Here is a 25,989-nt window from a genome sequence, read left to right as displayed (position 1 = left end):
GCCAGGACCCCCGGCCGCCCGCCCAGTCCGCCCTCCTCGGAGGCCTGCGGGGGAGGGCGGGCTCCGCCGGCGCCGCGGGGAAGCGGCTCCCTCGGGGCCGGACAGCCTCCCGACCTCCGTCCCGCCTCCGCGGTGGGGGGAGGGGCCCCGGCCTCCGTCCCCCGGAAGGTCGGGGTCAGGACGCCTCCCTCCGCTAGTGCCACAAAGGGGAGGTCGCCCCCCGGCCCGGGGAGCAGGCCGCGGGGTCCCCGGGGTTGGGTCCGGCGCCCAGGTGGGGGTCCACAGCGCACGTCGGGCGGCGGGGGGCTTGAGGAGGGGCTTGAGGAGGGGCTCCTGGGTGGGGTCCTGTCCGCGCGCGCCGGGCGGGCCCTGGGCGGGGTCTGTGCCGGGCGGGTGGGTGGAGCGGGACCCGTGTCGTCGGGGCGGGGCCTGTGCCGGGGCCCGTGTCGTCGGGGCGGGGTCTGTGCCGGGGGCGGGACCCGTGTCGTCGGGGCGGGGCCTGTGGCGGGGGCGGGGCCTGTGCCGGGGGCGGCGCGCGGGCCGCTCACTTCCGCGGGACTCGCGGGCTCCGGGCGTATGGAGGCGGCGCAGAGGCCGCGGCCGAGCCTGAGTCGCCGGAGGCCGCCCTCGGGAGTCCGGTGAGGCCAGGGGCTGGGGGGGGGCTGGGGAGCGGCCGGCGGGGGCCCGGTGTCCCCGGACGAGCGGTGGCTGGGTGTCGGGCCCCCACGTGCCTCCCCGAAGCCGCCCCGCGCGCCCCCGCCCGCGGAGTTCTCACCTCCCCGCGCCAGGCTGCGCCCCGCGTGCGCCCCCAGCCCCGCTCCCCGCTCCCCCCCGCGCTGAGCTCTCACCGCCCCCTCCTCCGCCGCCCCAGGCCCCCGAGCACGGCCCGCGGGCCCCCCCCGGACGGCGGCGAGCGTGCGCAGCTGTGGGCGGAGCTGCTGCGCTTGGCGAGCGCGGACCTGAACGTGGCCGGCGAGCCGCCGCCTCTGCCCGCGTTCCCCGGCCGGGTGCGTGTGCCGCGGCCCCCGCGTGGCCCCGGGTCTCGGGGTGGGGCGGGGCGGGCGCGGTCCGACGACCCCGTCTTGCAGGAGCCCAGGCGCAGCCCCGAGCGCGCGCCCCCGGAAACCTTCACCGTGGGAACCGAGACCTTCTCCTGGACGCCCTTCCCGCCGGCCCCGAGGCGAGGCGGGGACCCGGGCAGCTCCGACCAGGTGCTCCGCGGGGCCGGGGGCCGCACGGGGCTTCCGGCACGGTCCCCTCAGCGACACCCCGCGCCCGAGCCCCGTGGGACCTCCAGCGCCGAGGGGCAGCCGTCCGTGGAGGGGGCGCCGACCCTACAGAGCTGCCCCATGTGCCAGGCTGACTTCGCCCCCGGGTGAGTGCTGTGTCCCCGTCCCCGTCCCCCTTCCGCCACCCCGGCGCCCCTGACCTGTTTGGGAAACCACAGGCAGTTTTTGAAAGCTTGGGTGTCTGAGCTCGACTTTGGCATTTTCAGATGATATTTTGTGCATAGAAAGTTGGCAAAACACAGAGACGGTGCTGGTCAGCCAGAGGGCACAGGGGTGCAGGTCTGGGGGTCCACCGGCCTGGGGCCCTGCCGACAGGCTGCAGTGTCCCAGACGCGGCCCTTGGGCCTCTGCAGCGGGATGGCAGGGAGGCTGTCGCTCTAACCAGGTCGGCTCTGATGTCTGGGACCCTGGTGGTGACTGACATCCCCTCTTCTGTCACAGCTCCTCTGGCACCTTCCCCGGGGGTGGGTTGCCCGTTTTAAAAACAGGCTTCGTTTCTGTGTCTAGAGATGCTTTTTTCTTTTTAAAAATCCAATGTATGTTTTTATACCTTTTTAAAAGTAAGGGTGATGGAATTCGACTTTGCTAAGAAGTCCCAATGACTTGTCTTGTGGGCCACGTGTCACACAGTTGAGGACACAGGTGTGGGGGTCATGGGGTCATGATGACCGGAAGGAGCTTGGCTGGGAGAAGGGGGTGGGTGGCAGGTTTTGGTAGCTGGGTGTGCTCTGCGTGTCCTGTGGCCTGGAGACTGTGTGAAGTTATGTGCTTTGTCTCTGGTTTTGCAGAAACAAAACCAGCCCCAGGTGGAGGGGGTGGTGGTGAAGGGAGTGGCTTGTAGAACTAGCAGCTGATGACAGACAAAAAGTCATCAATCCAGTTATCAAAATGTGCAGCACAAAACCATACAGAAGAGAAGAAACCCGGTCTGCAGGCAGATATCCAGGCTTCTCCGGTGGTGACATTTCACTGGAGTCAAGCTTTTGAGAGCTTCAATGGCTCACGGTGGGGGCAGTGAGGGCGAAGAGATGGCTTCCCCCAGGGGGGCCTGTGGGCAAAGCCCCCCGGCTGGCACAGGTCTGGCGTGGCAAGAGAGTGGGTGCAGTGGCTGCGCTGAGATGCCAGTGCTCCTCGCAGCGGGAGAATTTTCCCAGATCCAGCGTCACTGAACACGCCTCTTGCCTGCACTGATGCTCCGGGCCGTTGTGGGCTGCAAACTCCTAAAATACGAAGTCCTCTTGATTCACACTGGTCAAAAGACACCCAGGGGCAGAAATGCCGTCGGAAGCCCTGGAGGGAAGGTCATTTTCTTGGCTGAAGCAGCCGTGAAGCTTCCTGACTGTCAGGGCAGCCCAGCTCCTCCGCCCGTTCTAGGGATGGCTTTTGTTCTTGGATTGCTTGCTTTTTTACACAGTCTGAAAAAGGACTCCCAGAGATGTTAGAAAGTTCTTGTCTGAGCTCCGTAAGCACTTAGATTAAGGCTGGGCAGACGGCTTGGGGATTTCAGAGCAGGTGTCAACGCAGCTGGGCCCAGGTCTCCGCGGGTCTGGAATGCTTCTAGCACATTCTTCCTTTTGACTAAGAGAGAGGGCACGCCCTTGCCAGGCCACACCCCGAAGCTGCAGGGTGTGGGGGGAGGGGGAGGCCCACGGGAGGCACGGGCGGCCCGGCTGCTTCGGGCGGCAGTGGGACATGGCGCTCGTCTTTCTCGAGGCCTAGCGCTTTCCGGGTCACTCAGAACCGTTTGTCCTCTGAGCTTCTCTGACCTGAGGGCCGTCACGTGGTGGTTTCAGCAGACCGTGTGTGAAAGCCCCTCCGGGTCCCCATGCTGTGAGCGCGGGGCTGCCTGGGGAGACTGGCTCCCACCCACCACCTGTCGTGAAGATGCGCGCCGTGTCCACACTCGGATGACCAGACGCAGGCCGGCCCAGTGCCGGGCAGCCCCCGGACAAGGTGACCTGGTCTGGATCTTAGGGTCTTCTGGGCGCCTCAGAGAAGGCACGTAGAGGAGCTGCTTCCCGGGATGGGCTGAAGGGCCTCCAGGGACTCGAGGTGCTGACCAGGGGCCTGTGAATCCTGCCGAGGCAGCAGAAGGCCGCCTGGACCGGCAGGGGCCGCCGTGGGGGTGCGTCGGGTGAGAGGCCGTGGCCCTCGGGTCCGCCGAGCCTCGAGGTGAAAGGTGGTCGTTTCAGGCTCAGCGCCGGGACAGTGGTGCAGGGAGGAGCCTGTCCACTCTGGCCAGGTGACCGGCTCGGTCTGCTGAGCGCTGGGCTTTGCCGCCCTCTGGGCACCACAGCCGCGAGCTGACCACCCACGGGCCACAAGCACATGGGGGACGGTCATTCCTGGCCTTCCCTCCTCGGTGCCATCAGATGAGGTCAGGGACGGGAGGCGCCCGCGGTGACCGTCGTCACCTCTCCCCTGCCCCACCAGACACTGAGGGGCTGACCCGCAGGCCTCGGGGCTCCCAGAACCGTGGTTGGCGGCCCTCATCGGCTAAGTCCTCTCCGCAGGGGGCCGAGCCCCTGAGTGAAGAAGACGAACTCTCAGGCCTGAGGCGCACGCCCGCCTCCGTAGTGACTGCTCTCCTGGGCACCAGCCTTCATGCCTTTTCTTTCCCGGTTGTCAAGTGGGTGGTGTTCAAAGAAGGGAAGGGATGCCTAGGGCACGTGCTGGTGCGGACACACCTGGTGGGTCTGTCTGACTGATGAGCTCTGACAGAGCTCCGGCCTCCAGTTGGGGGGCCCGAGTGTGCCCACGCCCGTTCCCCGCAGGTGGGCTCTCGGGGCTTGCAGACACAGGGCCCCTCAGCCTCAGGCGCCAGGCGGGCCTGGGAACAGGTGTCTGACAAGCCTTCCGGGTGCTTTGGGGACCTTGGGCCCAGGAGCAGGGATTGGAAAGGTCCTTTCTGGTTGGGGGGCCCCTCCCCTTGGTCCTGCCGGCTGAGGGCACCGTCCCCGGTTTCTCCCCGGCTTTGGTACGTGGTCAGCACCCAGGAAGGGCGTGAAGGTGGGAGACACGTGCTCTGGCCGGGGCACCCTGCCTGCCCGTGACCCTCTCCTCTTCTTGCAGGCTGATGCAGCTGGACGTCGACAGCCACCTGGCTCAGTGCCTGGCAGAGAGCACGGACGACATGGCGTGGTGAGCAGCCCGGCCGCGGCTTCCCCTCCACCGGCCGGGCCGCCTCTCCTGTGCGCACCCGAAAGCTACATATTAAAGGGTGATGGTGTGAAGGGCTCATGTCCCATCTCTTTGTGTTGAGACCAAAACATCGGGTCCTTTCCTTTTTGTCTGACACTGAGCAGCGTGATGACAGGGACAGGGCCACTCAGCAGCAGACCGGCCCCAGGTGGGTGACAGGTGTGACCGGCAGTTCGGGTGTTTGTACCCAAGTTGGCACAAGAACGGGCGTTTTGCTGACTCCACAGACTCGGCTCACATTTCACAACTGGGTTTTAACCCCCAGGTGAACCTGCTCTCGCAGCCACAGGTTCCTGCCAGCGAGGACGACACTGTCACTGGTGCCCTGGGACCTGCCACCACCCACAGGGGTTCAGAGCAGCTCCCCTCGAGTCGGGAACCCACGGGAAGGGGCCAGGCCCGCCCGCCGACCCCCTGTGTGAGCCGCGTCTTATACAGGTTCTCAGTGCCGTGGGGAGCAGGGCCAGAGCGCGTGTGCTGGCAGTTTCCCTTCCAGTGCTGCCGGCCCACGGGTTCTGGACGCACCTGGTCTCCAGCACAGCCACGGTGGCTGCAACACCAGCACAGGGGCGGGGGCAGGTTGTGAAAGGCCAAGGTTAACTCCCAGGAGTTGGTATTTTCCTTTCAAAAATGGCTTCAGGGCTTCCCTGGTGGCGCAGTGGTTAAGAACCCACCTGCCAATGTAGGATACACGGGTTCGAGCCCTGGTCCAGGAAGTTCCCACATGCCTCGGAGCAACTAAGCCCGTGTGCCTCAACTACTGAGCCTGCGCTCTAGGGCCCGTGAGCCACAACTAGAGCCCATGTGCCTAGAGCCCGTGCTCCGCAAGAGAAGCCCTCACACTGCAGTGAAGAGTAGCCCCCCTCCACTCTCTGCAACTAGAGAAAGCCCGCACACAGCAATGAAGACCCATCACAGCCAATAAAAATAAATTTATATATATAAAAAAAGGCTTCAGATGAGCCATGAAAAGACACGGAGGAAACCTCACTGCACGTTTCTCAGTGAAAGACGCCAGTGTGAAAAGGCTACACGCAGTGTGATTCTGGAAAAGGCAGAAACCATGGAGACAGTAAAAAGATCAGTGGTGGCAGGCTTAGCGGGCAGGGGAGGAGGGGGATAAATAGCCAGAGCACAGAGGGTTTTTAGAGCAGGAAATACTCCATGAACTACAAGGGTGGATACACAATACATGTTTCAAACATTGGTCCAAACCCACGGAAGGTTCGGCTCCCAGGTGACGGGTCAGGGCAGGTTCACTTGTAACAAATGCACCTCTACAGACGCTGACAGTGGGGGAGGCTGTGGGGGGTATATAGGAGCTCTGTACCTTCCCCTCACTTTGGCTTCGAACATAAAACTGCTCTGAAAAACAAAATCTGTTAAAAAAATGGTTTCAAGAAGCCTCTGCTCCTGGAGACACCTACTCTTAACGAAAATGACGACAGCACACGTTGCCATTAAAGACTTTAATGATGTGCAAGACACAAGCGGGCGTGGCCTCAGTGGGCATCCCCTCCACAGAAGGAAAGCCAAGGCCACGGGCTCCACCATTCACTGTACAAAACCACAGGGATGCGCTTACCGCTTTACAGTTACGACGGCACCAGTTTCTAAGAACCGTGTCAAAAGGACACACCGTTTTGTGACTGGAGCCGCTGGAGAATATTAGGATTTCTTCCCAAACCCCACCTCAGCACATCCTTCACCTTCTTTAATTTATAAAAACAGTGACTCTGCATGAAATCTCTCTTCGCCAGGAGCACAGGTTACGCACATGTCTTGTACACAAGCAACCACACTGGTGACCGGGAAGCTATTTGGCAACACTGCAACCTTGACATAAATGCCTTAAGTTTGAACAAATCCACGGCCCCTGTACTGTCTGAGCAAAGATGTCACCATACCCGATGCAGCATGTGGCCCCGTTGGGAGGAAGGGGGCTCCCGAGGCCACCTGCGACCCTGTCCTGGGCTCACCGGAGACTCCCTCCCCAGGCAACCACACAGCCCTCACACTTGGCTCCAGGACCACGTCCCCGGCGGGGCTGCCATGCCCGCCAGGCCCAGGCGGCTCTGACTCTGCTCTGTGGTCCCTCATTTCCATCTCTGGAGGTAGGTCCTGCTGGTCACAACTGGGGGGCTGGCTGGAACGAGTCTCCACATTGCATGGACACTGCTGTGCCCCAGGGGCCGGGCTGGGGCAGGAGGGGCGGGGGTGGGGCGCCCGGGGAGGCTGGTGCATGGCAGAGGGTCACGGCTTCTCTGTTCTCCTTTTCTTACCATGATCCGCCCAAGGCCACAGCCACACAGGGAGGAGTGAGGCCTGGGGGCGCGTGGTGATGTGGGACGTCCGAGGACCGCTGTCCCAAGGGTGGACAGGGCCCCTCCCCCATGCTCTGCCCAGCCCTGAGCCACACCTGACATGTCAGGGACTTAAAAACCCACATGATTTACCTCTGTCTAGAAAACCTCGAGTTTGGCTTTCCACCTAAGAAAGAGGGTGGCCCAGGGACACGTGCCCCCTTCGCAGATTACGGGAAGCAGGAGCTGAGCCCTGCCGGGAGATGCATGTTTGAGGGTATTCCAGATTTATTGTTTCACTTTAAGGCTAGGACCTTACATATAGCTTTTTAAAATTTCTAATTCTGAGTATCATTATTCCTGATAAAAATATTTTCCAAAAAATCTGATACATAACACAAGACATCATGTAGGCACTGCTTAGTGTTTCCAGATATATATTTTGTGCGGGTTTAGTTTTCAATTTTCTTTCCTTTTTTTTTTTTTTTTTTGGTCTACGGGTGCTTTGGTGAGCCGTGTTTCCGAACCTCTACGATCCAATGTTCCTCGTCCGTCTAACGCCCTGTGGGGACCAGCGGCGCCCACCTGGTGAAGGTGTGCCCTGGGCGTCAGCCCACAGGGGCTGCCGACATGCTCGGTGTGGAAAGACTTGTTAAATGTTAACAAGGGGAACTTACCGGGATTTAGAAAACGTTCCGAACTTGTGAAACTCCTCCGTGGCAGTGGGTCCCCGCGGGCACTTACACTCCCGCCTGGGGCCGCGCCTGCGACGCCGGGCAGGTGCCGCCCGCGGAAAAAAGGCATCAGAGGGCAGCGCCAGCATCATCGGGACACTTTATTCCTCAGGACATTACAGGCTCGCTCTCCCGGCGGAGCAGGTCCGTTCCGTTTCTGCGGAAAGTGTGCACCTTCGAAGTCGGGGGCAGGTTCTCCCTCGGGCGCGGCCCCCGCGGCGCAGGCACGAGAAGCACGTTCCTCCGGCGCCGGCGGCCGCGCCCGGCCCCGCATGCATGCGCGGCGCTCGGGGCGGGCCTCACACGGACTCCTCGGTGGACAGCAGCAGCGGGTTGATGTACTCGAAGCCTTCAAACTCCGACTGGTCAATCCTCTTGATGACGTCCCTGCGGGCACCGGACAGAGCGGGCTGGGCGGGCCCGCGCGACACCCGCGCCCCCTCCGCGGCTCAGGACGCCCCGCCCCCGCCCCGCCCCCAGGGACTCCGCCCCCTGCCCGCGGCCCCGCCCCCCCGCGGAACCCCGCCCCGCAGCACAGGACGCCCCGCCCCGCGGCCCCGCCCCCGCCCGCGGCCTCACTCGTCGTCGGGGGTCAGCTGCACCGGCTCGCTGGTGAACTGCGTGTCGAAGTTGTCCAGGCCGTAGTCGTCCGTGATCTGCGGCTGGAAGGGCGGCAGCGCCTGCTTCTTCCCCAGCTGCAAGGAGACCCGCGTCAGACCCGCGCGCGCCGGCCCGGCGCCGCGCGTGGACTTCGGGCCCACTCGAACCACGGGCCCGAGCAGGAAGGGAGCGCGCTTCAGCGCGCCTCAGGTTCTTCTCTTCACGCAGTCCAGGCGGAACATGTGCTGAAGTTAGAAGAGCCCTGCTTGGGCTGAGCGGCGCCGCAGCGCAGGCCGCAAGGGGCGCGCCGTGAGGTCCAGCGGGGCGGGACCCCGCGCCATCGGGGGGCTGCGCCCCGGCGCCCCTGCCCCGCCAGCCCCCCCACTTGAGCCCGACGAGGCGGGTTCGGGGAGTTTTTCCACCCCTCCTCCAGAAAAACCATAAGCAGGTATTTCCATGTATTTCTAATCCCAAAGGGATGCACCGCAGTGAAACGCTTGTCCGGCGGGAAACGGGCGCCTCGGGGCCCAGACTCCGCTTCCCGCCGGCCGTGCGGGAGGCGGAGACGCGCGCGGTGGGCAGCGGACGGCGCGGCAGGAGAGCGAGGATGGAGCGGACCGAGATCACCCACTCGGATACCCGCGGCCCCCCCGCCCAGGGCTGTGCTGCCGTGCGCTGGGCCGCGTGCGCTCCCGAGGACTCCGGTGGAGCCGCAAGTGAGGGACACGGGCCCTGCCCCAAGGGCCGTCCTGTGGGGTCTGCTCCCGCTCACACCACACCGGCCCTTCCACCCGGACCTCTCAGCTTTCAGGGCCCGGAGGAGCTTGACTCAGCAGAGGGATGACCCAGGCCGTTGGGGACTGGCTGCCACCTTCCCCTGGAGGGTCTGAGGGGGCTGAGCCTGGAAACCTCCCCCTGGGTGGGGCCTCCACGGACCCCGTCCAAGATACGGAACTGTCCCGAGGCCCCACGTGATGGCGAGAGCAGCAGCGGCGTCAGAGCTGCGCCCCCAGCCCACCTCAGCTCACAGCCCCTCTTGGCACTGTGGGGCCCAGAGCCGGCAGGAACGCCAGTTACAGCAACAGAAAGAAGCTGGGCCTGGAATGCTGGGACACATCCCCTAAGTTCTGGGGACTTGGGAAGGATGAACACAGGTCCTGCTAGGGAAGTTGGTACAGGAAACGAGGGTGCCACAGAAGCAGACAAACTTTCCCGTAACGCCTGGCAAGCGTCAGGGCTGCAGCCAGCACCCCACCAGGGCATCTGTGGCCGGGCTGCCCGGCGGAGGCACGCCTGTCTCTCTCACCCAGAGGATGCAGGAGGGGGCGCAGGGGCAGAGGCAACGGGCAGCCCACAGGCAGAGTGGGGTCACCAGCGCGTGTGCGTGCGCAGGTCTGCACCCCCGTGTGCACACGGCAACACCGGGCACAGGGGCTGGTGGGCACGGGCCACACCCGGGGCACTGCTGTGGGGACACAAGGCCATCCCTCCTTCCCCTCTCTCACGTCCCACCTTCTTCTGTCTGTACGAGATACACTCTGGTGAAAAGTGAAAAAGGGTGCATTTCTTACACAATTTTCCCTAACTCAGGTCCCAGCCTGCTTGAAAATAGCAGGATTTAAATAGCAAGAGTCGGAACACACCAGGAGGCAAGTGCAGCTGCGTGCTGGCCTGCGGTCCTCCCAGCCCACTCCCCCACCCCATCCCTGCTCTAGGGGCCAAGCTGCCCCAGCACCCCCACGCCGGAGTGCCCCCCCTCCCCCCGTCACCTATGCTTCCCTCAGTCCAAAGCAATGGACGAGACGGTGATGTCCTGTGCATCCCCTGCTTAGCCCTGCGGCGGGCCGGGGAAGAGGAGACCTCAAGGGGGCGGGGGTGAGGGGGGCGGGGGGTCCGGCTCTGAGGAGGTGAGGTGAGGCGGTGGAGGTCGGGGAGGGGCACAGCTGTGCAAAGGCGGGAGCGGGCCTGGTGCATCGGGAGGCCCATGAAGCTCCCGTGGAGGAGGCCGCGGCTGGCAGGGGCCAGGCAGGAAGCCGGGGACTGGCCAGGATGAGAGTGGCTGAGCCCCAGGTGGCAGCAGTGGGGTGGAGAAGGCCCAGATCCTGGAGGTTGGGTCCCTCGAGGACTGAGTGGGTCAAGGGCCTCTGCAGCTGGGGGGGGGGGGGGCGGTGTGGCACGGTGCACCTGGATGTCCTACGGGAAGCGTCTGTGTGCGGGTTCAGGGCGTGGACGTGCGGGTGGCTGTGGTCACAGACCAGGCGTCCCCCCCATGGGACCCCTGGCATGGCTGCTCCCTGGACCTTCAAGAAGCAGCCCCCCCAGGGGCTTGTCACAGCCCCTCCACCTGTTCTTAGTGAACGTGAGTTTCCAGATGCCCCCCATTTCCATCCATCCCACCCCCCCAGGCCCGCCCAACACGAGGGTGGGGGGGTGCAGTGTCGGACTCCGCGCTGCTTTACCAGGTCCCAGTCTATACTGCGGAAGAAGGCGTGAGACTTGATGTCAGAAAATCCAGTCTGTGGCCGGCAGCCGAGCCTCTCCTTAGGGTCCTGGGGGTCAGAGTTCAAATAAGCACGCGTCAGCACAGAGCAGGCAGCCCCCTGGGACTTAGGGACGTTTAGCAACACCACCCCCTGCCAGCCCAGCCCCCAGGGGAAGGTCAGATGTTCCCTCCCAGCAGGTCAAGCCCTTCAGGAGCTCCTCTTTGGCACCATTTCTCAGTTACATTTTGTCACCTGTGAAGAAGCATCTAGGACGTTGAAGGAAGGACACAGAGTCACACCCACAGCCCACAGCCCACAGCCAACACTGAACATGCCGGCCGGGTGGTGGGGCTGTGGCCCCAGGAACTGAGAAAGGGCTGTGGCCACGCCGGCCTGGCTGCCACGGCAGCCATGCGCATACCTTGTTTAAAAATCCTTTCAGCACGTGGGAGGCCTTGACCGAGAGGAACCGGGGGATCCGGATGGGCTTCTCCAGGATGACTGCAGCGACCAGGACCGGGAGGTGAGAGCTGGTTCCTTCTCCGTGGCCCCCCGAGCCCCACATCCCCCGCTCCCAGCCCCCTCACACTCCGTGTGTCAGCTCCGCCCAGCGCCCGGGCAGTCGGCTGCCTGAAGAACGCTGGGAACCCTTTCTGACGGGGAGGGTCAGGGCGCTTGCGGTGCCTGGGCCCCTCCTACACCCAGCAGGGGCTTGAGGCCTCAGAGGGCCCTGGTGCCCACAGTCACGTGTGCTCCTGATCACGTATGAACCAACGGCGGCTCAGCTGGCCCTGCCTCCCCACATCCACGGGCGCCAGAGGGCACCGTGGGGAAAGCCTCAGTCCGGAGCTGCAGCATCCCGGGGCCTGAGTTCTGGCCCAGGGGCGTGGCCGGCACGGAGGCGCGGCTGCAAGGGGGCAGCGCTGCGGCTGCACACAGCCCCCCACCCAGGACTCGGAGGTGCACACCTGCGGCCGGGAGGACGGATCCGGGGCTAAACCAGGGCAGACTCTCTCTCCTGCGGACGTGAAACAGCCGTGCCCCCCTCTGGCCCGACCACAGCCATCGCACTCCCACGGCCCAGGCTGTGCTCCCTGAGAGCCCGTCGTGGACGGGCGGCCCCGCCTGGTCGGTGGCAGCCGCGGGAACCGACTGGCCTGGGGACCCTTCCACTCCCACCTCTGAGAGGGGAAACCCCGCAGGGCACGGCGGGAGCGGGACGCGCGGCGCACGCACCTTGGAAAAGGTAGTCCTCGGTGTTCATGTCGGGGTTGTCGGTGATGATGTCAAAGGGGGAGCGGCCGGCCATCATCTCGAACATCAGGACGCCCAGCGCCCACCAGTCCACGCTGAACCCTGGGGGAGGGCGCGGGCCTGTCAGCTCAGGCCTCTGTGGTTGTGCCGTCCACTCACTGGCGCCCGTCGTGCCAGTCTGCGTTTCCAGGACCACAGCTGAGGGTGGGTGTCCCCAGCGTCCCCCGGGCGGCCCCGCCTCCCCTCTGTCCTCTGTCCCGGGGGCGCTCGGCCCATCCTTAACGGGCCGCGAGGCTGTCTTCACAGCAGGGCAGCCCGCGGACAGCCTGCTGCCCCCAGGGCCTGGAGCTGTCCGCCTCCATCACACACAGGATCCCCGTCCCAGGCCACGTTCTAGACTCTGCTCTGGTCCACAGCTGCCGTCTCGCCTCCTCCTCTGGCCACTAAGTGACTTCAGTCGTATCGGCCTCCTGGGGACCAGGTACCTGAGGGGCGAGCACCTGCCTGCCCTGCCTGGCCCCCAGTTTTTACGGCAGAAAAAATACTCGGAAATGTTTGATGGCGTGTTTGTGACATGAACGTAGCAGAACCTCAGAGAGAGTGCGTGTGTACACACGTATGCACGCACATTCTAATCTCATCTTCCTTTCACGCCCAGAGAGGGACGGGGTGGACACCCTCAGCAGGATGGCCCAGGGGCTGCGGCTGGTTCTGGAGGTTCCGGGGGACCCACCCCCGCGGGCGGCACCCGCTGGCTCGGCACACCCGCCCAGGGCCTGTCTTTGCTTTGTCTTCTTCCCAAGCCCTTCGGGCTCCTCGACCAGAGGGACCCTGCTCAGTAACCTCAGCAGGGGACACTCAGGTGGACGCACGGGACAACAGCTGGGACTGAGGCCAGGTGGTGACGTGGGGCTGGGATGAAGCGAGGGTGTGCATTTTAGGGTAATCTGGTCAAGAAAACCCCACTCCCTGGCTCCTGGGCCAGGGCCCCGGAGCCCCTGGTGAGGACCCCGGCAGCATGGGCCCCAGGCAGGCCCGCATCCCTCCCTCCCTGCTCCGTGGCCAGTCCCCAGGGAGAGGACGCCCCTGGGGCTCCTCTAGCCTAGCGCCCCGCCGCCCCGCCCCCCCGCCCGCGCTCACCGTACTCCTCTCCCCGCAGGATTTCCGGGGCGATGTAGTTCGGGGTTCCACAGAAAGTGCTCGTTGTGTCACCAGGGCCTAGGCCTTCCTGTGGGGACACCGCCGGTTACCAGGAGGGAGGGGCACCTCCAGACACGACCCCGCCGGTGGGAGACCCGCCGAAGGGCCGGTCATGCGGGGGTGCCTGGAGCTGGGCAGCCCTCGGCCGGCATCTCGGCCCGAGACCAGGCCCAGCGAGCCGGTGCGGGAGCCGCGGGGCTGGGTGCTCGCCTTGCACATGCCGTAGTCCGTCAGCTTGATGTGGCCGTCGGCGTCGAGGAGGACGTTGTCCAGCTTCAGGTCCCGGTAGATGATCCCCCTCTCGTGCAGGAAGTTGAGCGCGATGCAGATCTCGGCGGCGTAGAACCTGGGGGCGCGGCCGCGCGTCAGCAGAGAGCCCGCCAGCAACCAGGCAGGGCCACGTGCGGACGTCCGCGCCCTCCGCTGACGGGCGTGTGGCCCAGCACGGCCGGGAGAGACACGCAGCGTCCTGGTGGTCGGCGAGACGCAAACCAGACCCTCCTGGGACACCACCTCACGCCCACCTGGACGGCCGCTACCCAAAGCCCCCAGAACGGAAAACAACAAGTGCTGGTGAGCGCATGGGGAAACTGCACGCCCCTGCACTGCCGGAGGGGGTGTCGGGGGCAGCTGCCGTGGAGACGGTATGAGGCTCCTCAAAACGTTACAACTTACAATTACCACGTGACCCAGCAATTCCACTTCTGGGTCTATGCCCCAAAAGAACTGAAAACAGGGACTTGAGCAGGTATCTGCGCCCCCACGTTCACAGCAGCTAAAACACAGAAGCAGCCCAAGTGTCCATCGTCAGACGACGGATAAGTGAAAAGTGGTCCATCCACGCAACAGAAGATGATTCAGCCTCGAAAAGGGAGGCGGTCCTGACACCTGTGCCCGCGTGAATGGACCTTGCGGCCACGATGCTGAGTGAAATAAACCAGACACAAAAGGACACATCCTACATGATCCCACTTCCGTGAGGTCCCTGGAGGAGCCAGATTCACAGAGACAGAAAGCAGGAGGGTGGGGGCTGGGGGAGGGGGTGGGAGTGAGTGTTTAATGGAGACAGAGTGTCTGTTTGGGAAGATAAGTTCTGGAGAGGATGGGGATGGCTGCATGACAGCGTGAATGTGCCTAACGCCACTGAGCTGTGCACTTAAAAATGGTTGAGATGGTAAATTCTATGTTATGTGCATTTTACCACAATTAAAGCAGAGAACATGAGCGCCATTCTGGATTTATCACCTGCCTCTCCCCAAAAAGGACCGACAGTGACTCACGAAGCCGCATGGAATTATTTTCAAGTGAGGAAATGAGGAAAAGGGGAAAGTATGGAAAACAGGAAAGAGCTACGGATGGGGTGGGAATAAATGCTCCACCACCCCTGAGGCCGAGGCCGAGGCGGGGCGGGGGAGGGAGGCGGCGATGGGGTCAGTGTCCCTGAGAGTCATTTACAGAGAAGCGGCGGAGACCATCTTCCTCCTGCTGCCAGGCGGCCCCCACGTGCATCCGTGCCGGGGCGGGGGAGCGGCCCGACATCCAGGCAGCTGGGTTACGGTCGGGACGTTCAGCCCGTTTCGGAAACAGGGAAGAGGCTGAGGCAGGCCAGCATCGTCGCACACGCCGGGGGCTCAGGACCCAGGCCACTCCCAGGCCCCCCTGGCGCTGGCCTGGCCCCCCCGCCCGTCCCTCCTCCCGGCCCCTCAGCCGCACCCACCTGGCGTGCTCCTCGGGCAGCTTCCTCTGCCTCTGCATGTGGAACATGAGGTCACCCCCGTTGACGTACTCGATGACCAGGAACAACCTGCAGAACACGCGGCGGGGAGGCCGGGGTCATACAAGCAGGAGGGACGCGGCCGTCCTGCTGCCGACCCCTCCTCCCTCGCCGGCTGGTCCCCCTCCTCCTGAGAGGCCCAGGGAAGGCGGTGATCGGGGCCGCCCACCCCGCTCTGGGGCTGGGGGGGAGCCGCTCAGCTCTGACCCTGACGCAGCAAAACGCGGGAGAGAAACTCATTCACCACACGTTTCATCCAACACAGATTTCTGCTCCCTCAATGACACCAGGGCTGCCTTTGGGTAAAAAAAGGTGAAAATAAGGCAGGGCCAGTGGCCAGAGGCCCCCTGGGGCGGGGAGGGCGCTATGTGGCCAGTGGCCGTGGAAGGCTGCCCCAGGGAGCAGAGCCCCGGGGGGTGGGGGCGGGGCAGGGGAGGGCACAGAGCTAAGGGACTTTGCTGCAGGCTGAGGCATCCGCCTTGACAGGAGAAGCCACAAGGGCAGGTGCACGACCTGGGCGATGCCGGTGGCCCTCTGGTCACTGTCTGGATGGACCCCGGGGTGGGGATGGCCAGGGGGAGGGGGAGGGGGGTGCCCGGGTGAGAACACAGGTGCCCTGGCCAGGAGGGCCCGAGGCAGAGCCCACAAGGTCGCCAGGGGGCTGGGCGGCCAGGAGGGGAAGGAGTGGGGGGGACCCTCCCTGAGCAGCCGCAGGCCCTGAGGGGGAGGGTCCGGCTCGCTGACCTGGCCACAGGGAGTCTGGGACGTCAGCGCCCTCCGGGGCGGTGGCAGGGCAGCAGGGCCACAGGCAGGAGGGACCCGGTGACGGACAGCTCTGTCCTCTGGATGTCCCCTTCAAGTCTCCAAACAATTTACCATTTACCGTGTGGTTTCTTTCCTGATAAGGTCCTTCTCGCATTTAATAAGGTTCCCTTTTCAACATTAAATTCACACACGATTTTCCAGAAATACCTGCTGCAGGTGGCCTGGGGGTTTCAGGTCAGCAGCTCCCCTGGGGTGCTCTCGGGGAGTCGGGAGTGCAGAGGGAGGGGAGCAAGCCCGCCGGCCCCCAGCCCCTCCGAGCGCCCGGCGGCCCGTCTGCCCCGTGGGCCTGGCGGAGACGCCCTCCGCACGGAGCCGGGGAACGAGCTGCAGAGCCTGCTCACGTGTCTACAGCAGCGACAGCCCCGACACACACAGAGCAGGCACGGGGACGGAAGCCTGACCCCGACGTGAGCGGCCAGAGCCTTCCCTGTCGTCCTGGGGGAGGCCCGGCTCGCCTGTGGGGGTGGGGCGCCTCCCCTGCCTCCAAAGGATGCCCTTGGAAAGGGTCCCGGAACCCTGACCCCGACGTGCATCCGTCTGTTTTACAGATAAATGTTACCCACACACACTTTGCCTGCGGCAGCTTTCTCGCTACAACGGAGGTGAGTGACGGAAAAGGCTTGCCAACTGGGCACAAACAGTAAGGAGGAAGGACAGCGGTGAGCCCTCGCTGACCGCTGGGCAGGACTCCAACACGTGCGCACGTCTAACCCCGGCAGCCACCCTGAGGGGAGTGCTGTGCAGGTCCTGGACCCCTGGGGAGAGGCCCACGACCTCACGATTTCAACAAAAAGCATTTACTGAAAACTCTGTGACATCAAAGCACAGGATGACATTTGCCGCAATGGGCCAGGAAACACACTGTCCCGGGAGGTGTGTTCAGCCCAACGCGGGTGCTCCCCAGGAGGAGGATGGGCACTGCCCACAGGGACAGAAAGCAATGCCATTCCGGAGAGAAGAAAGAAATACAGCAATGCTGGAGCCAGACACCAGCACGACGCCCTAGGGAGCAGAAGAAACCCTAAGACGACATCGAGAAACCTAGACACGTAGAAGCAATGGTGGTTTCCTTTCTGTATCCACAGGAAAGCCTGTCAGAAGAGTCTCAAGAGGAGCCACATGTCTGCGGGTGGACACGGGGGCACCCTGAGCTGCTCCATGGCTGTCCCCTGGGGCCCCGGGGCTCAGCTAACTTCACTAAGCACAGAATTCGTTTAATTTGTGACACTAATCAGCTACAAGAACAGAAAAGGATGCTTTCTTTTTCTTTGTTTAAAGAGTCTTTTTTTTTTTTTTTTGATGTGGACCATTTTAAAAGTCTCTACTGAATTTGTTACAGTACTGCTTCTGTTTTGTTTTTGGTTTGTGGGATCTTAGCTCCCGAAGAGGGATGGAACTCACACCCCCTGCATGGTAAGGGGAAGTCTTAACCACTGGACCACCAGGGAGGTCCCAGGATGCTCTTTTTAAAGCAACTGTATATCTAAAAAAAGTTTTTTTCATTCTACAAATAAACCTTAATACTACTTTAGACATCTCTTTCTTTTTTTTTTATTGGAGTATAGTTGTTTACAATGTTGTATTAGTTTCAGGCGTACTACTTGCAACATTTCTTTAGCGCAAAACCTCACCAGAGCTGCCAGGGCTGATTCACTCTGATGACGACACTTTGTGTGACTCGGCCGAGCTGGCTGCTGTGACAAAACGCCCCAATGTCCATGGCCAAGTGCAGCCGAGGGCCCGTCTCTGGGCTCCACACCTGGGGCTCCGCCACCTCAGGCCTCCCACTTCCCTGCACACGAGCCCCGGGTCGCACGGCACTGTCAGCAGGTGTGTGACACCAGGACAGAGGACGGGGAAGAAGCCACCCCTGGGGCCGAGACAGCAGGTGAAGTTTCCTCAGTACTAACTAAATGTGCAAAATAGAGTAAAAACTCGCAAAACAGGATTTATCAAGAGCCGGAGACAGAAAGGGGCATGAACAGCACGGTCAGCCCGGAGGCTGGGGACCAGGGCAGGAGCAGGGCTGCAGTGGAGGCCAGAGTCCAGCCCTACCTGCCCGACCCCCACCACCTGAAGAAAACCTGGGGATCAGGCTCCTCCGACAGCTGAGGGCGCCGGGGGCAGAGGGAGGAGGGGACCATGGCCCCACCAGCCTGGGAGATGCTCTCCCTCAGGTCAGGGATGAGTCAGGCCAGGCCCCCACCTCCCCACACCCCCATGGGATAAAACACCAGCCCCACACCTCACTCACAGGGGACACCGATGGCACAGGACAGTGTGCTGAGATCAAGAGGTAATGCCACACGGACACCAGCAGCTGGCCACGTCCGGCCCTCCACTCGTGTCTGTCAATAAAGCTTTATCGGAACACTGCCTGCGTCTCTCTGCACCCCAGTGAGTGGTTGTCACAGAGACCATGTGGCCCTCAGAGGTGAAAATACTCGCTGTCTGGTCTTTTGAGAAAAAGTGCTGACCCCCAGGGTAAGAAATAACAAGAACAGCAGCTTTTACAGCCCTCACGCAATGTCAGGCACTATTTCAAGCACATCTGTGTGTGAAATTTAACCTGATAACCATGTGGTAGGTTCTAGGAGTTTCCCTGTCTTACAGACGGGGACACTGAGGCACTGGGAGGTGAAATGACTTTCCCAGGATCACACAGTTCCTGTCTGATAAGATCTGATGCTAGGAGACTTGGCTGAATCCAGAACCCACGCCTGGAGCCCCACCTCCAGTTGCCGAACCCCCATCACAGGGGTGGCCGCCCCCCGCTTCCCCTCACCCAGCAGAGCTCGGGGCAGAAGAAAGGAAAAGAGGAAGCAGACCAGCCCCCGGGCTCCCAGCTACGAGAGACACAAGGAAAGGAGGCTGAGGGCCTAAGGGCGCATCTCAGGATGGACCACCCTCACCCCCAGTGACGACGCGAATCAGAAACGCACGGTGAGCCGCAGGACAGACGTGGTCAGAACCGAATCCCTGCCTCACGGAGATCGCAGTGAGCACACGGACCCGGCGGAGACCACAGCTCTGGGACAGAGAAACCTCCCCGCAGGCGGGAGGGTGCACAGCCTGCCTCCATCTCCCCATGGAGGACGAGTGCCAGATACACCATCAAACAGCCGTCTGCGTGCGAGGGCCAGTGCGACCTGGCTAACCCCAGCTCAAACGCAGGTGTTCTCACGTGTGGAGGACGCACGGAACGTGAACTCCAGCCCTTCCCCAACTCAGCATTCATGCCTGATGATGAAATCGAGCAGGGTCGGAGAGACAAAACAGCAGAGCAACTACAGAAGGACCTGTAGTGTGAGGACAGCACATCTACAAAATGTAAAAATAATAGCAAGCAAAACGGGGCAGCAGAGGGAGAGAAGCTGCCCTCTGATACACCCTAGGCCCCCAAATTCAGGGAATTCTGCCAAGAGATCATTTCAATGCGATTTAGAATGTTCTAGAGAATAAAAAAATAAGAATATGCAAAAATCCAATAAGAATCCTATAAGGGAAACTACAGCTGGATCAGACATCTATAAAAAATTCTAAATAAGATCAGAAAACTGAATTCAAAAGCACATTAACAGAATCGTACACTAAGACCAAGCATGGTTTTCCCCAGGAATTCAAGGAGAGTTCAACCCTGGGAAATATGTTATGATGATACAATTCATCATTTCAGGAGGCCTTGGGAAGTAAAAATCAAAACAATCACCTCCATAAATGGTGCGAAGACCTCTGGGAAAATTCCATGTTCTTTCTTTCTTTCCTTCCTTTCTTAATATTTATTTATTTGGTTGTGCTGGGTCTTAGTTGCAGCAGGTGGGCTCCTTAGTTGTGTCTCACAGGCTCCAGTTGCGGCAGGCGGGCTCCTTGGTTGCATCTCATGAGGTCCTTAGTTGCAGCATGTGAACTCTTAGTTGCGATGTGAGGGATCTAGTTCCCTGACCAGGGATCGAACCCGGGCCCCCTGCATTGGGATCATGGAGTCTTAACCGCTGTGCCACCAGGGAAGTCCCTCCATGTTCTTTCTTGACAATAAAATAGAAACCGATGTAAACTTCCTTCAGACAAAGTGTAACTCCGTGCTGGTTACTGGCACATCTGTAACCTCCTCCCCACTGCTGGGTCTGGAAGTCTTCAGACAAAGTGTAACTCCGTGCTGGTTACTGGCACATCTGTAACCTCCTCCCCACTGCTGGGTCTGGAAGTCTTTGAGCTGCGTTTCCGAGGCTCTGGGGAAGACGGGATGACGGAGTCCAGGAGCCTGGAGGGGTCGGTCCCGTTCCTAACAAGTCAAGCAGGGGCAGCACCTCTGTAGCCTCCAGCCCGGGCAGACGGGGCACCTGTGGACCCAGAACCCAGGGCGACGGCCGCAGGTGGAGACCCTGGTCCCTGCTGTTCCCTTTCTCCCCCAACGCCCCCCCGCCCCTCACCCCCCGCCTTGCCACAGTGAACGCCAATGCTCTCCTCTAGAATGCCAGCATGGTTTCGTTCTGCTTTCCTGACATCCCACTGGCCCAACGGCAGCCGGCGCTGGGCTCTCAGTCCCAACACCAGATGCCTCCCCTCGGGGTCAGGAAGGGGACAGGTTTGCCCACTGCCACCAGTCCCCAAATGCAGTAGGTACTGGCCAATTAGAGGAAGAAGTGAACAGAGGCACAAAGTGGAAAGGAGAGGGTAACAGCATCCTCTGTAGACGTTATCACTGCACATCCGGAAACCCAAGAAAACCATCTGAAAGTTACTGGAGAGAGAGACTTGTGAGGCAATGGGCCCGAAATCAACATGCAGAAACCACGTTATGGCGTCGCTTGTTGCTGTAATGGAAGAAAAGACCTCACATATAACAGAAACAAAAGAGAGAAACACTCAGGACAAAAATTAAGCAAGGACCTGAAAAATCTGCATGAAGAAAACTTTAAGATCTCCCGAAAGAGCAGACGAGAAGGGAACCCGCGTGACTGAGGGGGACGCGTCCGTATCGTAAGGATGCCCGTCTTCCTTGTGGGAGCTGGACAGGTTGATTTCAAAGTCCACACGGAGAAATAAACAGCAGAAAGGAAAACAAGCCGCAAAAAGTGCCGACAGGACCAGGGAGTGCACACAGAAGTTCCTTCCTTCTTTCACTTTCCTGCGTTTTAAAATTGTTTAAAATCTTTTTTTTTTTTTTAAAGAAGCTACCCTTTTATGTGGTTTCTGATGTCATTTAATCGTTGGCAAAAGCACAATTTCAGGTCTGGTCCTGACAGTTACTTCAACAAAACGCGCCCCCACACCCAGCCCGAGCGAGGCCCTATCCTGGGGAGGGACGCAGCTGGACAGGGAGTCATCTGAGACAGGCAGTGGCTGCGTGGGGCGCTGAGGTCACTGCATCCTAACGGGATGGTCCAAGGACACCAGCTCACGGAGAGCACATCCCACGCCCATGCATGTCCGTCCCTGAGCACACGAAAATAACACACACCCGCCCCCCACTTGCCCTGGACCAAAAGTGGCCAGTCACCTCCAGATTAGGAAGAAACAAGAATCCACCCTCACGAAGGCTGTGTGCGGTCACAGCAGCAGGAGGACTCAGGCCCTGGGCTGGGTGGACAGGCTGCCCCCCGAGGGTCCCTCCCTGTCTGGGGCTGTGGGTGACCTGCCACAGCGCCCGTGGTCCACCCACGGGACAGAAAGATGCAGCAGAACCCCGGGTCCTCCCGAGTGCTCCAGGGAGTCTTGACTCACTTCCAGTGGAGGGGCCCTTCTCCCCACGTGTGCCCTCAAGCCAGGAAGTCTAGCCCGAGGGGTCCTGCTCAGGAGCTGGGGGGTCGGGGCTGCGTTTGGACCATTCTAGGGGACGTGAGTGACCGGGGTGAACAGGAGCTCCGCCCACGCCGCTGTCACTCAGCGACGCGCTTTCTATTCTGGGTTTAAATTCTGACGGGAACAAATTCACCGTCTTTTGAAAGTACAGTGACTCACGTTCCCAAGGAGGGGGCACCTGCCCCGCAAGGTCGCGGGTGACTCCTGCCGCGTTCACGGCCCTCTGAGTGCATCCTCCCACCGCGGTCGCAGGCGGGTCCCGTGGACACCCCTCCATCGCCAGCGCCCCGGGGACGGGTTCTCCCCGACCCGCATCGGGAGAGGGTGGAGGTCAGACCGGGCCCGGGGTCTGCTCCCTGCAGGCCCACCTGCTTCTCACCACGGCAACAGCACACCAAGCTCTGCCACAAACAAGGCGCAGCTGCTTTGTTCTTCTTTAAAGAGTGAGACGCAGCCATGTCCACAGATGAGCGCACGTCAACCACTGCGCCTACGGTTAGCAGGTTTTATTGTAGAACAGCAAGTCGACTGTGAGTATCTTCCCAGTGGTTTGTTCATCTGTGATGTGAGATCACGCGGAAGTGAGAAAAAGGTCCCCAAACTACGACCTAACATGGGGGGTGGGGGGAGAAATAGATTCTCAGCTACAGTCTCTCTATCATCCATTTTCCCCACAACAGCTTAAACGGAAGCAGTTTCCCCTGTTTGGGTGATGGTGTAGCTGATTTTGGCTATTGCTGAGAAAAGACGGGCTCTGTGGATATGAACAATGGTTTTTCTAAAACACAGGTGTTTATTTCACACTGAACCCCTGTACATCTGCACACGCCGCACACCGTGGTGCTCCGCGCCCTGTGCGTCCACCTGGCGACATCAGTGACGGCTGGGACGTTCGGGAGGCCCCGTCCACCCGTGAACACGGCTGACCCGACGGCACTGCTGGGTTTGAGGAGAAAAAAGAAACACCGACTTCCTCTCCATCCAGAGGCCCCTTCTGACACCCGCTCGTGAGACACTGCATCTTATTTACCAGACTTTCCTGGTGGCGGCCCCCACGCACAGCTCTGGAGTCGGGCAGGTGTCCTGTTTGGTGGCGCTGCAGGGGCTCCGCGGGCTCCTGGCTCCACAGCAGGCGCTTGGGCGACGGCGCGGCGAGGAGCCCAGAGGAAGAGACGCGGGGCCCGCGCCCACCCCGGCCACGGCCCCGCAGCCACCCTGACCCCCCGGGGTGCCCCGCTGCCCCCCCACCCCCGCAGTCCCCGACTCTGGTCCGCGTGGGGGTCCTGGTGGCCGAGCTTGTCAGACACCGGCGGCGGGGGCGGCCAGCACCCCAACGTGGGGTGGGGGGGGGATTCCTACCCCCTCAGGGGCTCGGACACGAGGTTCCGTCTGTTTCCTCCACGACCCGGCGCCCCCAGAGGAAAGGCCCTTTCGGCGGAAGCTCACGTGGCTCACGGTTCACCGGGAGCAGGGCCCTCCCGGCTGCACACGTCTCACTGACGGGCCCCACGGCAAGCCCCTGGCTGGGCATCCCTGCCATCCCCTGTCCCAGGGTGGAGATGGGCCCAGAGAAGGTGCCCCGTGCAAGGTCGCCCAGGTAGTAGGCGGGGGGCTGGCATTTGAAGCCCAGCTGTCAGCGCTGAGCCTCTGGCTGGTACCACAGTCAGGGAAACCGGGAAAGGCTTTGAAGACCGAAACGAGGATGGGGTCTCCGGGGGAACCAGGCTCTGCTGGCACCCCCTCCCAGGGCACGGCTTCCAGGGTCTCCCCCGGCCTCTGAGTCACTTTCCAACCATGCCGTCCACAGACGCACAAAGGAAGTCAGCCCGGCGGGGCCCCTCCCGCCCCCCAGCCAGCTTGGCACCAGGCTTCCGTCCACCCCAGGGCTCTCGCCACCCGGTGTGTGCGGGATCTAGAACTCTGCTCTCACTCGGCCCTCGTTAGTCAGTCACATAAACTCTGACACACGCTGACTTCATATCACCCGTACCAGGGACATGACTGTGCCTTAAAAACATCACCTTTTCCCAGAGCGACCGCCTACGAGGCGCCAGGCTGCCAACCAGCCACCTGGAGCACGAAACGCCCCCGCCCTGCTCCTGGCCCTGCTCTCAAGGGAGTTCACACCTTGGGGCGCGGTGAGGGGCAGGCATATGTGTAAACCTGGGCTCAAAGCAGACACACGAAGACAGCCCAGGAGAGACACCCTGTCCTGACCAACCCGACGTCAGGTGCTTCTCGAGGTCCTGACGGAGTCTGTAAGGGAAAGAGAGGCAAAGGACGTCGACGCGGATGTGAAGTCTTCTCACAGCAGCCTGGAAAGGCGGTACGGTGCGTGCCTGCGACGTGGGGCTCACACAGAAACACCTGCGGGGTGGTTTTTTCCCACCTCTAACGTTAACGCACCTGGGACACGTGAGCTGGCAGATTTCCAGGGCGTGAGCGCAGGAAGCACTGTGCTCCCGGCAACAGAGCTGGAAGTGAGGCTGAAATATCTGACCCTTGTACATCCACACCCTACAAGTTCATATTCTAAAGTTGACCAAGAAGCACCGTGAAACTCGTTTCGGAATCCATTTAGGAAGCATGGGGTCGGGGGCGGGGCGGCGGGGGGGGGGGGGGCAGGCACCCTCTCTCGGGCGTGTCCCGTAATCCCAAGGGACCGGTCAGGGCCAAAGAGAGGCGTGGAAAGTGCACCAGACACAGCTGCCGGGCCGTCCCGGTGCCCAGGCGGGGGACGAGGAGGTGAGGAAAGGGGCCCGGCAGCAGCGTGGCGAAGAGGGACAGGGACCCGGGGGCAGCCTGGCTGCACGGGCCTCGTCCACACGGCCAGGAGCCTGGACGGTCCCCCAGAAGCAACCGGGAAAGTGTTGGGGCGGGGGGGGGGGGTTCTGAAGCAGGGGGTGGACACATCAGATCTGTGTTCTCCGCGTGGCTCGTGTCCAGCGTGGGTCACTGGCCATCTGGCATCCCAGGGACCGGACACCCCAAGGAGGCTGTGGCTGGGGTTCGGGGGATAGAAAGGGAGGCGTCTGAGACCCACTCAGGAGGCAGAGCCACTGAGCTCTGGGGAGGGGGCACCTGCAGACCCGGGGGAAGGCCAGTTCTGGTAGGAACAGGGGCCTGGAGATGGGGAGCGGTGAGGGCGGGCGCGGGGGGAGGGGCAAATTGCTGGTCTGATCACAGCGAAGCCCCGAGCAGAGACAGCACAGCAAGGACCGAGACCGCCACGCAGAAAGGCCTGCTTGCCCCTGGGCCCCTAGCGGAGTCGGGCCCTCTCCCGTCTACGGCTCCACGCGCTGATGGGAAACGTCCGCAGGTGGCAGGCGTGCCTCTCCGTGACCACACAGCACGCGCCGCACGGGCCACGCTGAGCGCGTGCTGGGGGGGGGGGGGGGGTGCCTCCATGACCCGCCCCCAGGGAAGCCCGAGTACACGACGGCTTGTGGAGGAATTCAGGGTGTCCTGTGAGACTCCCCAGGGAGGGACCCTGTGCATCCCTTCCGTTGGCCAATTTTGCTTTACACCCTTTCACAGCCTCGAGCTCGACGACGTGCCGTGTCCCGCACGTTCTCCTAAGCCCCCGAACCTGCGGGTGGCCCTGAGGACCCCAACCCAGAACACAGTAACCTTTCAAGTAAACAAACGGTGTACATTCAAGTCATCTGGGCAAAAAGAATTCCAAACTGAGTATATGTTGAATATCCTAGACCAGTAGTTCCAAACCTTTTAAAGCAGAACGCGTCTACATGAAGCTGTTAGTGTTTATTAATTTATTCCACTAGCCGGTGAGAGCCACAAGCAGAGACAGACCTCGCGTTCGCAGCGGTATCCCAATGCCGGATCTGTGCGGGTGTCAGTGGGATGCGTTCAATAATTTGTAAATAGAATTAAAGAATTCAGCTTCATGTGTATGAAATTTACTTAATACGACACCAGCCAAGGAGAACAACAAAGCTAGTGTGATGAACCAAAAAGCCCCCACACCTGCAAATGGGAGAACCCTACAGAGGACAGCAGGAAACTCTCGCCCACTCAGCTTCCACACGATTCAGATCAGAGAGCAGCAGCATCCCCCGAACACCCCCTTTCTCTTACCGACTTGTCGTCTGGAAGCAGGAGTGTAAGCCAACCAGGAAAGGGCTGCTGGATGCCTGCTCGAACACGTGCTTCTCCGTCTGCACCCAGTCAATGTCCTGAAATAGAAGCCAGGCAGTGTGAACACCTCACAGGGGTCCTGGAGAAGTGGGGGCGAGAGAGGGACGCCAGCTCTGCTTGAGGGAAGACAATGCAGAGAGGAGAAGGAGATGCCCACTAAGAAACTCTCCCCACCATCGTCCCCCTCCCCACTGTCCCCATCCCCACCATCACCCACCCCCACCATCCCCACCTGCCACCTGCACCACCATCACCACCACCATCAGCATCACTACCCGTCATCTGTTACCATCATCATTTATCACCATTTCTACCACCATCACCAAAGCCACCACCAGCAGCTGTGCGCTGGCCTCTGGGCTACGT

At 61.6% G+C, this 25,989-nt stretch overlaps 2 protein-coding genes across 4 annotated transcripts in view; one reads left to right on the top strand and one right to left on the bottom strand.

Annotated features, from left to right (window-relative positions):
• Positions 1-517: 517 nt before the first annotated feature.
• FAAP20 (FA core complex associated protein 20) lies at positions 518-4,566 on the top strand. Its single transcript, XM_057750209.1, has 4 exons — positions 518-638; positions 872-1,007; positions 1,089-1,375; positions 4,362-4,566. The coding sequence occupies exons 1-4, from the start codon at positions 577-579 to the stop codon at positions 4,432-4,434; spliced, it is 558 nt and encodes a 185-aa protein (XP_057606192.1). The 5' UTR covers positions 518-576; the 3' UTR covers positions 4,435-4,566.
• Positions 4,567-7,221: 2,655 nt separating this feature from the next.
• Positions 7,222-25,989, bottom strand: part of PRKCZ (protein kinase C zeta) — a 94,927-nt gene continuing 76,159 nt past the window's right edge. Inside the window, exons 9-17 of one of the 3 annotated variants that reach the window (XM_057750199.1) lie at positions 25,564-25,661; positions 14,782-14,868; positions 13,275-13,410; positions 13,005-13,092; positions 11,847-11,966; positions 11,032-11,111; positions 10,587-10,676; positions 8,107-8,222; positions 7,222-7,914 (exon numbers count right to left, since the gene is read on the bottom strand). In XM_057750199.1, the coding sequence (XP_057606182.1) occupies positions 7,827-7,914; positions 8,107-8,222; positions 10,587-10,676; positions 11,032-11,111; positions 11,847-11,966; positions 13,005-13,092; positions 13,275-13,410; positions 14,782-14,868; positions 25,564-25,661 (903 nt within the window). In that variant the 3' untranslated portion in view covers positions 7,222-7,826. The remainder of the gene's footprint in view (positions 7,915-8,106; positions 8,223-10,586; positions 10,677-11,031; positions 11,112-11,846; positions 11,967-13,004; positions 13,093-13,274; positions 13,411-14,781; positions 14,869-25,563; positions 25,662-25,989) is intronic. The other 2 variants (XM_057750191.1, XM_057750181.1) reach the window with 2 other exon arrangements.

The sequence above is a fragment of the Hippopotamus amphibius genome, chromosome 1, assembly GCF_030028045.1.
Source record: "Hippopotamus amphibius kiboko isolate mHipAmp2 chromosome 1, mHipAmp2.hap2, whole genome shotgun sequence".
Taxonomy (NCBI): domain Eukaryota; kingdom Metazoa; phylum Chordata; class Mammalia; order Artiodactyla; family Hippopotamidae; genus Hippopotamus; species Hippopotamus amphibius.
Note: the sequence above shows the minus strand (reverse complement) of the source record. Positions and strands in the feature narration are given on the sequence as shown.

What these genes read in the sequence shown, in the direction of transcription:
- FAAP20 (XM_057750209.1), top strand. Translation starts at nt 577, where the DNA reads ATGGAGGCGGCGCAGAGGCCGCGGCCGAGCCTGAGTCGCCGGAGGCCG. An exon ending in AGGCCGCCCTCGGGAGTCCG is followed by an intron (nt 639 to 871) that starts GTGAGGCCAGGG and finishes CCGCCGCCCCAG; the next exon opens with GCCCCCGAGCACGGCCCGCG. An exon ending in TGCCCGCGTTCCCCGGCCGG is followed by an intron (nt 1,008 to 1,088) that starts GTGCGTGTGCCG and finishes CCCGTCTTGCAG; the next exon opens with GAGCCCAGGCGCAGCCCCGA.